We start from the raw sequence: 11,413 nt of genomic DNA, 5'->3' as shown, positions 1-11,413 counted from the left end.
GTAATAACTAGAGAGTAAACTACTTTGCTATATGCACTATCTAGTAAGAGAGCTGCATCTAGAGTCAGTCTAATTCAAATTATTTTGTCATGCCAAAGTTCCCTTTTAATGTTGTGACCCAGTTCCTCCAATTTCCTATTTCTTATTCTGCCTTAGGTTATAACCTTTCCCTTTTAATGTTTGCAATAAAGGTTTTATAGACTAGAGAAAGGTTTATCCATTTTAGATGTCATTAGAATATCAGTGACTTCTCTCTATTGGGTTTATCACCACCTAATACCTCCATTATGTCATTGTTCTTGTTATTCCATAAAAAGCTCGCTGCCCCACACTGGGGCTAGACTCTTTGAGATGATAGTCTCCTCTAGCCCTGGGATCCATTGGTCCCAGTATTTGTCTCCATTTAATAAATGGTTGAATTGGTCTCTAATCTCTGTCTTGCTCAGTTTCTTCAGCATTACACTTTGTCAGACACTAGCTGTGTGACCCCAGACAAACCCATTAACGTCCGTCAGCTTTCCCATCTGTAAAACGGGCTGATCGATAATAATAGCATCTACCTCTTAGGATGGTTTGTGAGAATAAAATGAGGTAACTGTAAAGCGCTCTGCCAACCTCAAGTGTCTCTGCATATAATCGTATTCTAATTTTTAAAGGGCAGGATTTTAAGATTTTATTTCCAAACACAAAAACATCAGCAGAAATTTAACAAGCTAGGGACGTTGGAAGAATAATTTTAAAATGGGATGCAATAATTTTTTGCTGCTTTTGAACCGCAGAACTGCTATTTGTGTGAGGTGGTCATCTTAAATTACCTATTTTCTATATAAAGTGGAGAATTTCACACACCTATCCACACACGCCTAGTATTACAATGAAAATTATGGAACAAAAATGGGATAGGAAATAGGGGAAAGATAAGGTTAGATTTCAATTGAGTTGCCCCACATTCGGCATCTCAGAACTCTTATCTCTCCAGTCAATTGTATTTCTTTTTTTTTTTTTCAGTGTTTTTTTTTTTTATTGGTTCCTTTTTTTTTTTAAATAACTTTTTATTGACAGAAATGGGTGATTTTTTACAACATTATCCCTTGCACTCACTTCTGTTCCTACTTTTCCCTTCCCTCCCTCCACCCCCTCCCCCAGATGGCAAGCAGTCCTATACATGTTATATATGTTACAGTATATCCTAGATACAATGTATGTGTGCAGAACCGAACAGTTCTTTTGTTGCACAGGGAGAATCGGATTCAGGAGGTAGAAATAACCCGGGACAGTTAATTGTATTTCACATCTGTAGTTGACTTCCATGGCGCCCCGCCTTTGGGGATGGGGGGGAAAGGGACGACGGGTATTTGGCTGATCTCCTGCCATGGCATCCAGACAGCAGCACACATTCTTGGATTAAGTTGTGGAAATAGTTTGTATTTTGTATTTGAATTTTTTTGGCGGGAACAAGAAGCATGACGGATTAGGGCTCGGCTGCCAATCACAACCTGAGCCAGCCTCCCTGCCCCCGACTTTCACGCGCCAAAATTCCAAACAAGCCGCTTCACCCGTTTCCGCTCCCTCCGCCACCTCCGAGGCGCCGGGACTACAGAGAACGCAAAGAAGTCCCTTCGGAGCCCGGCCAGTCCCTCCGAATCGCCGAGGTTCTTTTGCTCCGTCCCCCCTTGTCCCGTGAAGGGTGGCCCAGACGTGGCCTCCGGGCCGAAGCGCCGGCGAGGGGCGGGGTCTGCCGCGCAGGGATCCGGGGCGGGCCCCGCGTTCGCCGGCGGGGAACTTGTGGCGCCAGAATTCGTAGCGCGGAAGAGCCCGGCGCCGCCGCCGCCGCCTCCTCCTCCCGGTCAGCTCTCGTCCCTCGCTCGCTTGGAGGGAAGAAGATGGTGATCCTGCGTAGCAGCTCCGAGCTGCACGGCCGCACCCCGGCCTCGGCAGCTGCGCGGAGTTCGGCCGCGGACGCGGGCGGCGGCAACTTCTCGGACCCTCTGGACTCGAGTTCCGAGTTCCTCACCTTGGAGCCCCTGGGCAGCCGGAGGAGGCAGCTGCGCTACAGCAGCGCCATGGGTAAGGCGGCGGCGGCCGCCACCTCCGCCGCCTCCCCCGCCTGCGTGGTGAGTGCCGCGCTGGCGCCTCCGGGCCGGAGGGAGAGCGGGGGGGAAGCGGGCGGACCACCGGCCGGGCACACGCGCCGCTCGGGGCGGCGGGGACGGGCCATGTCGCCGTCTGTCGCGGGGCGCGGTGGCGGTTGGGGCTGAGGGGAAGCAGGGCCAGGGGGGGCCTGGCCGGGGAAGGGGTGGGGTCCGGGCGCGGCCCCCCAGGAGAGGGGTCTCCGCGCTGGAGGAGAAAGCGGGGGGCGCCCCGGAGCCGTGGGGGGAGAAGGAGGAGGAGGTGAGTGCAAGGCGGGCTCTCGATTGGAGCCCCGAGGGGCGGGAGCCGGGGCAGGGCCAGGTCGAGGGGCGGGGCCGGGACGTGTCAGGGGCCGGGCCGAGGCCTTCGGTCCGGCTCTCGGCCCCGCCGCCCCACACCTCTCTTCTCCTCTCCGAAGACCCCGGGGTCTCGCGCCGGTGGCGGCCGCAGCGCCCCTCGCTCTGGCCCCTTTGGGGGCCTTCTCCTAGCTGTGCCCCGGGCTTTGGGAGAGGATATGAGCGCCATGCGGTCGAGGTAGCCGAATCCCCTCTACAGCCTCCCTCCCCCTCGCGGGCCTTGGGGGCTCTGAAGGCGGAAGCGACCTTAGTCCGAGAGGGACCTGGGTTTCCCCTCCACCCCCGACACTTAACGGCGGAACCATGTGCAAAACACTTAAACCAGGCGGACTCTCGGCCTCCCCCACACACCTGTAAAGGGGCAAGGCCGCAACCTCCTACGGCTGCCGTCCCGATCCCGAGGGAGAACGTGTGTAAAGCCCCCGGTAAACCCTAAGGGGGAAGTCTGTGCCCGACGCGGCCCCGAGCTCCGGGCCGCAGCCACCTTACCGCGAGTTTGAGGATCGGGCCAATCCCTCGGTCTTCCTGGTCTCCAGGAGGGAAATGACGAAGAACCAATACAACGTGGTGTTTAAATCCCGGGGGAAAGGGTCCAAAAGGGTATAAAAGTGGCCTTTGCATTGGGGGTGTGATTTAAGAATAGGAATGGATCGAGAGAATGGAGAAAGTTTAGATATTAAGTACAGACTACTTTTTCAGAGTTTAATAGTAAAGATAGAGAATAAAAATATAAAGGAATCAAAGAACGATCTTTAAGGGCCAACGAGAACTGAGTCCTATCAAATTATATATAGACTGAGAGCGAGCCAGAAGCAAAAGGGGGGGAAACTCAAGTGTGAAAGAGGTTATGGCTGTCACGAGAAAGGTGAGCTTTAGGAAGGATGATTGGTGATCATGTTTGAGAGGAGTTGAGAAAGCTCTTGTAGAATGGTGTTGATCTGGGTGAAATCAGAAGCGTCACCTATTCCTTAAGCGTGGGGAATCCGACAATATAGTCTGTAAACTGATTGGAGTCTCACTTGGCCAAGTGGAGGAGGCATCAAAATTTATTTAGTGCCTATTACAGGTGAGATGTGCTAGACACTGGAATAGAAATAGAGTGAAACGATGGCTATTTGAGTTTATATTCTAGTGGGGTGGACAAAAAAGTACATTTAAAAATAGGTAGAGAATAATTACGGAGTTAAATACACATATATGCAAGGTTTTTGGTAAGGGGAATGGTAAATCCTGAATGATTTCATATTGAGCAGTCTTGATGGAACAGGAACTCCATGAGGTGGAGATAAGAGTACATGTGATATAGTCATCAAAAGGGAGATTTGGAGTGGTCAGCATAAGGACTAATTATACAATGTGAGAGGGTGAGTAAAGATAGGTCAGGTTTAGGGCTTGAGGTAATAGGGGGTGGGTCCAGTGGAATTCGTCTAAGTAGAGTTCAAATAGATTCGAATGGGGAGGGGGGCAATTTTGGTAGCAGGTTGTCAGATGGAGTGGAGTGGTGAGACTTGAAACTTGAGAATCTGCTATAATTTAATTGAGAAATAAGAATCTGAAATGGTAAAAGACATCAGGTGTGAGATGTGAAAGTGGGATATATGGGATGTAGAGAGTCAAGGACAATAAGGTTATTAGGTGACTGAAAGTTTGGTGATGCCTTTCACGCATAAAAAAGACCAAAAAAGCAGAGGTTTTTAGGCAGGAAAGTAAAATGAGGAAACACCAAAGCAGGGGCGATTGTGTGCCAAAGTTTGCAGAGCTATAGATGGAAGAGAATTGAGGAAAGACCATTAGAATTAATAGCTAATTGGTAATTTTGGAGAGTAGTTTCAGGTGAATGAAGTCAGAAACTAGATTGCAAACAGTGAAGAGGGAAAGAAGGGGAAGTAAAGACATTGATGAATGTAGACAAACTTGGAAGTGAGAGAGTTTGTTCAAGGATGTTGGTAGTGTCTAGTGAAAGCTCCCTCCCACCTCTACCTCCTCCCCATGCAGAAGTACTTCAATATGCTTAGAGGTAGGGGGAAGAAACTAGTTGATAGAAATTGATCGAAGAAGAGGAGGTTGAGGATGGAGCCTACCCAAGGGGAGGGGGGGTGTCAAGGGTACATGTAGAAGGATTGTTTGTCAGAGGCAGGGATGGCCTCTGTCCTCCATCTTTTAAGAATGAGAGGTGCCAAGGAGTTTTCCAGGAAAGAAAGTGGGATGGAAGGAAGCTCAAAGTAAATGATGTCATTTTTCTCAATAATTAAGTAAGAGTCCTCACCTGACAGAGAAGGGCCATAGACATTTGGGAGGCTAAAGAAATTGGGAAGTTTGAAATAGCTTTTGTGGAGAGTGAAATGGGGAAATCAATTAGAAATTAAAGGAACTGTCTTGCCCCCTAGTGAGGGCCCAGGATCTTATCAGCTGTTTGTTTTTACTTGGCAACCCTCCCTCATTTGGAGCCAGTTTCATTAATCAAACTGCATAGATTACTAATAGACCTTTATCTCTTGATATTCCTGTTTATTAGTATGGACTGTGTATACATGTACTAATAGAAAAATCAAGGAGGGAAATACTCTGGGAGAGCAATTTGAAGGACTCATAATAAAAAGTCTAAAATGTCATCCAATCTCTTGAGGGAATGAATTTTTATCCCAGTGCTCTATTCTGGTCCCTCTTCTCTCCTTTCTGTCCAACCTTTCACTTGGTGATCTCATAATGTTATAAATTAACTTAACCTCTTTGTAAAAAACTCCTCAACTTTTTTTTTTTTTTTTGGTCCAGCCCTATTTTTCTCTCCTCAGGTCCATTTCCTACATCACCAGCTGCTTTTCATACCTTTCAAATTGAAGGTCCTATAGACATCTCAGACATAAACCCATTCTAAGTGGAATTTCTTTCTTAAAACTCATTCATCTTCTACACTTAAATCTTTATCTTTATCTCACACTGCTGTTCTCAGTGTAATTTTTCACTCTTCACCCTATATAATCAGCAATTTGCTGCTTCTAGCTTTTTCTGTTTTCCTTCCCATTGCTTGCATTTGCCCTCTTAAATACCCATAGCCACCACCTTAGGTCAAGTCCTTGTTGCTTCTCAAGTGGACAATTCCAGCAGTTTCTAACTCATCTGCTACCTCCAGTGCATTCTACACTCAGATGCCAAAGTGATTTACCTTCATTTCAGATCTGATGGTGTACTCTCTACTTAAAACTATTTCTGTAGGTTCAAGTATGAACTCCTCTTGCTTTTTAAAGCTCTTTACACTCTCTACCCAAACTGTTTTTATTACACAACTTTGTTAAAATAACTCCACTTTTTTTCCCTAAGCTTTCTAGACAAACTGACTCACTGTGTTCTTGCACTGTTCTGTACTCCTGCACTGGCCCCATGCCTGTGATACTAATCTCTTTATTCAACTTGTGGGATCTCTTATTTCCTCTTAAGACTTAGCCTAAGTACTTGCCTTTCACTTGACATATCCCCTTCCCTGCTGTTAATTTTCCCTCCTTAAACTGTTTTGTCTTCTGTATTTATCCTGTATAATCTTAGATATGAGATGTCTGACCCCAAGATCCCACCATCCCCACCCCTCTTTAACTATGTTTACTCTTCTAAAAGATATTGGACTAGGTGACCTGTAAGGCTTTCCTTCCCTAAATCTATGGTGCTATAATCAATCATTCCCTTTCATTTAGATCCTTTCTTACTCCGATTCACAAAGCTTAATGTCATTGGCCTTCTCTTATGCCCATTTGCCACTAGGGTCAAATAAAATGTCTGGCATTTAAAGCTCTTTGCCACATGCTTGAACTTAGCTTTCTAACCTATATGTTATCCAGGCATTTTGTGGCTGAAGGCAAATGCGTTTTCTTATTGTACCCTTTATAGGATACCTCATGTTTTTGCTTCTGTACAAGCAGATCACCTCATCTTTGACTGTCAGATTCCTTGTTTCTTTCAACTTTGAAAGCTCTTTTTCTTTCAAAGCTCAACTCAGACTACCTCCCATATGAAGCCCAAATTTCCTCCTTCCCAAAATTAGTTTTATTTATTTTATATAGTTTATATATTTAGCATGTTTTAAATATGCACATTATCATCACAACACAAGGCAGGAAGGGGGAAGGTTGAGGATGACAACTTTTATTTGATTATGTATTCCTGCTTCTAGGACTTCACCTATTGAAAGAATAAGTGTTTAATAAAAATTGCTGAACTGATCTGAATTTACAAATAGCTCTGCTTTGAGTTTCTTAAAGTAGATTTTCCCCAACAATTAAACTTTTCTTCCCTTCCCCCCTTTTTTTAATCTTAGATTTTGGCAAGGAACTTACAATTATTTTTATGTAGAAATTGTAGGCATTAGAGTATCTTACTGAAGTGATTTCCACATTGTCAATTGGGGGGGGGGGGGTTCTTTTTTCTTTTTTTTTTTTTCTTTTTTTTTTTTTTTACATTGTCAGTTTTAAATAGTTAAATAAATTCATTTTAGAAACTAAACTTTAGTCAGTAAAGGGTGATTTCTGCAAGAGCTTGAAAATCCAATTAATATCAACATTAGTCAGAATGCTAATGCTACTTAAATAGAAACTGGTTCTTAACCCAGTCTGTGAACTTGGATTTTTAATATTTTGATAACTATTTCAATATAACTGATTTCCTTTGTAGTCCAGTGTGTTTTTTGCATTTAAAAACAAAGAAGGGTTACAAAGACTTCACCAAACTCAGAAATCCATGACTCAAGGTTTAAAAGGCCATGATTTTAAATTTTGAATCTGTATAAAAATAAATGTCTTTTAAAATGAGTCACTAGAGCTTGTTTTTAATCTGTTAATAGTTAGAAATATCACTAACTTTGAGTGCAACTACTGGTATCCTATACTAAATTGAATATAACAGCTAACTTTGCTTACATAACAAAGTACCAATCTAATTGAAAGTCTTAGCTGATTATTATAGTCATTAAAATTCAGGTTAGCATTTTGAATTCAATTATTGAATCCAGGATTCTAGTTGACTTCACAAGAAGGTTTTTTTGTTGTCATTGTTGTTAAAAGATGAAGTTTGGAGTAAATTTTAAGAGAACAAGGAAAAAAAACATCTTCACAAACTGAGGAAAGAGTTTGTTAAGCTTAATTTCTTGACTGAGCCATTTTACTGTTACAACACCCACTTAAACTAAATGGTTAATGGCACAGATATGGTGTTAGTTTATCAATAAAATTTTCCAAGTATATGTGTCACTTTTTTTAATTTCAAAGTTTCTCAGTTCTTAATGTTTGTTGTCATCTAAGAAAAAAATTTAATAATTAAACTGGTCTCTTCTGATTCAGCATGGGCATTTTGATACTATAATATTTTCCATTGTTTCTTATCTCCTAAAAGCATGGAATAGTGAAAAGAATGTTGGAACCCTCCTTGCCGCTATCTGTGACTGACAATTCACTTAACCTAAACATCAGTGAGTCTCAGTTTTATATCTAAAAATGAAAGGACAGAACTAGATGACCCCCTTCTAGTTTTTAAATATATGATCTTAGGAGAGAGTTTGACAGGAGTCAAACTGTCAACAATGAAATTAGACTAGCCAAAACCAAATCCTATCTCTGCCTTGGTAACATTTTTCATTTGATAAATTCAAAATAAAATAATTCAATAAAAATTAGAACACATAGTTTTAGCTGACATTTATATAGGCTTTGCAAAATGCTTTATATATTACTTCATTTGACTTTCACAATAGCCTTGTAAGGTAGATTTCCTTATTTTAAAGATGAGAAAAATAGAAGACAAGACAGGTAAGTTCGAATGAGTACTTGACAACTTTTTGTTTAATTCTCACAATGATTCTGACAGGTAAGTGTTATTATCCCTTTTCCACAACTGAGGAAATAAACTGGCAAACGGCTTGTGATCACATAGCTAGTAAGTGTCAGAACTCAGATTGTCCTAATTCTAGTCCCAGCAGTTTTGCCCATTGCACTACCAGCAGCTTCTAATATAATTAAAACATCAATTGAGAAGAGACAGTGTATTAGAAAAAGAGCACTGTGATTTGGTGCAAGTAGAAACCTAAGCTTGATGGCTTATGTAAACCCTAGGTAATTCACCTTTACCTCTGAGCCTCATTAGTAAAGTAAATAAGTAAAGTAATTTAATAATAAGAAAATAAGTCAAATAGATATAATAATGCCTTTAATGTGTATTTTAAAGGATTGTTAATGAAGGTCAAATGAAATAAGATAAGAGTTCCTGTTTTGTAGACAGGTCTTAAATAAGAATTATAATAAATGTCAGCTAGTCTAACTAATCATACTGCTGGGGGGAATATTTGTAATTCAGTAAAAAGACTGGCAAAAACTAGTTTTCTCCCTAAAGGGAAAGCTTCAAGTGATGGTCTCTAACCTTCAGAGATTATTTATGCCCTAAATTTCCCATACTTCAGATATGAAGTAAAATAAAGATGTCTTTAAACTTGGTGAAACTGAAACCTAAATTTGGAAAGGATTCCATTGTTGTACTTTGTTTTAATTACCAAGTTCTCATAAAATTTGCATGTTATAAGAAAATCCAGGTGTTAGACTTGGTCTTTTGGATGTCTCTATCAATTCTGAAACGTTATGATAATACATCTTTGTCAAGTATACTAGCTAATCTCATGGGATGGTCACTGGGTGAAGCCCTGTCGTTTTGAGAGAGAGAATCAAGTATATAAGTTAGGTGCCCCACAAAATAATTTGTATGAGCCAGGTTTGGGTAAATGAAATTTTTCATTGATTTTTTTTTTTTTTTAACCTAATGTCCAGATGGAACATAAATGCAATTAGCTTAATTGAAATCAACTATTAAAAATCCTTGGAGTAGAATTAAATGGGTGGGCATTTGCCTGAGTTCCTTTATGTGATTGTGGGAATGTGGTAAGATTCTTAACTTATGTCAGTCAAACTTCACAATATTTTAGAGTTGCTTGATAAAAAACAATATTTCTGCTTTCAGTGATATTTTTGATAAAGGCACTAAATTCAATATTTAATTATAAACTTAATATTTGAGGGACAACCTCATTTTTTTTGTTAGGAAAAGGTGGGTTGTTAGGTTTAATAGTTGTTATATTGTCTCTTTTTTAATTTTTCTTAAAAGACTCGTTCTTCAGTTAAGGAAGTTGAAAGTTTCAGTACACATGCATTAAGATCATTGAGGAAAACAGAACAGCATTCTTCAGACTCTAGTTTTGACAAGAATATGGAAATATCAAGTGATACAACTAATGGAAGACATTTTACAAGGTACCTCCATAGATGGTTGAATGTGAACTAATTTAAAATGATTTACTTCTGACATTCTCAAATGCTTGCATTATCAAGATACCAGTATTTAGTTTGCTTCCATGATACAATTGTGGCCTTCATTGACTCCAAAAGTTATTTATCTTTCATGGGTTTCTTTTGGTGGTGATACGTGTACTGGCAGAACTGACATAAGGCCCATTCTTTTCTATTATTCTCATCTAATGATAATTTTTTCTCTCAAAAGTGGGAGTGAGGGAATAGCAGTTCCATTTTTGGAACTGATTATAGTTTTTGCTTCTGTGTTTTTGTCTCATCACCTTTATTCAAAATCTTTACTCCAAATTAGTCTGTATTTGGGAATTTCTCACTATATATGCCATATCATTACTAATAATTGTATCTTGGTATACTTGGTTAGTGGTTTTTTCCTATCCTGGTTTAGGGCATCTTTATTTTAGGATGTCATGTGACAATGTCTGGCACATAGGCTCTTAATAAACATTTATTTATCTTGTCCCATTACAATATAAACTCCTTAAGATTGTTATCTTTCTTGCTTATATTTGTATCCTTCACCCAAAAATTCAATAACTTTACAAATAGATTTAGACAGTCTTCAAGTTGACCAAGTTTGTTTCAGGTTTACTTTGCTACCACAAAAAAAGTTATTTTGAATTTTCTAAGCTAGCTCTATCTACATGATGTTAAGGAAATCTTTGACTTCCTAGCTTAGTTTTTTTCTTTACCTCAACTACTGGTTTCTTGTTAGGGAATTTTATCACACAATTCAATACCCTAACTTCTTATTTCCTTAATTCATTTAAATCACATGGCCTAATATTCCAGATTATACCTACTAACAATGGGTAATGTTCCCAACCTACACACTCAAAAAAAAAAAATCCTTTATCCTGTGCTCTCTTCTCTCCCTTCTGGACGTTCATTTGATGATCTCATCAATTCCATTGGTTCAGTTATCCTGGTGCAGTTAATTTCCATATTTATATATTGAACTCTAGTCTGTCAATTAAGTTCTATTCCCTCATCACCAACAGCCTTTGGAACATCTTTAATGGGATGTGCCATAAGTATTTTAAACTCGTGTCTGAATCAGAATTTCCCCTGCTCCAGCTTGTTCTTTTTTTAAGGGCACAATCATCCTTCTAGTCATCCAAATTGTACAGCCTTTGTTATCCTCAAGTACTCAGATATCCATTCTGTGCATATCTTTTCTCTTGTGAATCCTCAACATTCCTTACATATAATCTCTTCCATCTACCCTGGGAGGAAGGAAGGATGGATTAACTCCCTACTAGCCAGGAACTGTCCTATGCACTTTACATAAGAGCTCATTTGATCTTTGCAACAACTCTGGTAGGTGATGGGTATTATTATTATCCTCATTTTACATGTGAGGAATTTGAGGCCATAACTTGGACAAAGACAGTGTCTAAAACTGATCTTTGAACTTGGGTCTTCTTGAGGCCCCAATGCACAAGTACTTTGCTGGTTCCCCTATGTCACCTTCTCTCCCATTTATACTGTTAATGTATCTTGCATATACATAGTTATTTGCATATTGTTTCCTCCATAGGAATATGAGGAGCTTAATGGTAGGTACTGGATTTTTTATATCCCTGTCATTTA

The 11,413-nt window shown here is 40.5% G+C and overlaps 1 protein-coding gene across 3 annotated transcripts in view; it reads left to right on the top strand.

The window, feature by feature from the left end:
* Window positions 1–1,603: 1,603 nt before the first annotated feature.
* The window catches only part of ATAD2 (ATPase family AAA domain containing 2), a 66,572-nt gene continuing 56,762 nt past the window's right edge, over window positions 1,604–11,413 (top strand). Inside the window, exons 1-2 of one of the 3 annotated variants that reach the window (XM_031947157.1) lie at window positions 1,604–2,114; window positions 9,618–9,763. In XM_031947157.1, the coding sequence (XP_031803017.1) occupies window positions 1,884–2,114; window positions 9,618–9,763 (377 nt within the window). In that variant the 5' untranslated portion in view covers window positions 1,604–1,883. Of the gene's footprint in view, window positions 2,115–6,940; window positions 7,939–9,617; window positions 9,764–11,413 lie in introns of those variants that run through there. The other 2 variants (XM_031947158.1, XM_031947159.1) reach the window with 2 other exon arrangements.

This window comes from Sarcophilus harrisii, chromosome 1 (genome assembly GCF_902635505.1).
Source record: "Sarcophilus harrisii chromosome 1, mSarHar1.11, whole genome shotgun sequence".
Taxonomy (NCBI): Eukaryota; Metazoa; Chordata; class Mammalia; order Dasyuromorphia; family Dasyuridae; genus Sarcophilus; species Sarcophilus harrisii.
Note: the sequence above shows the minus strand (reverse complement) of the source record. Positions and strands in the feature narration are given on the sequence as shown.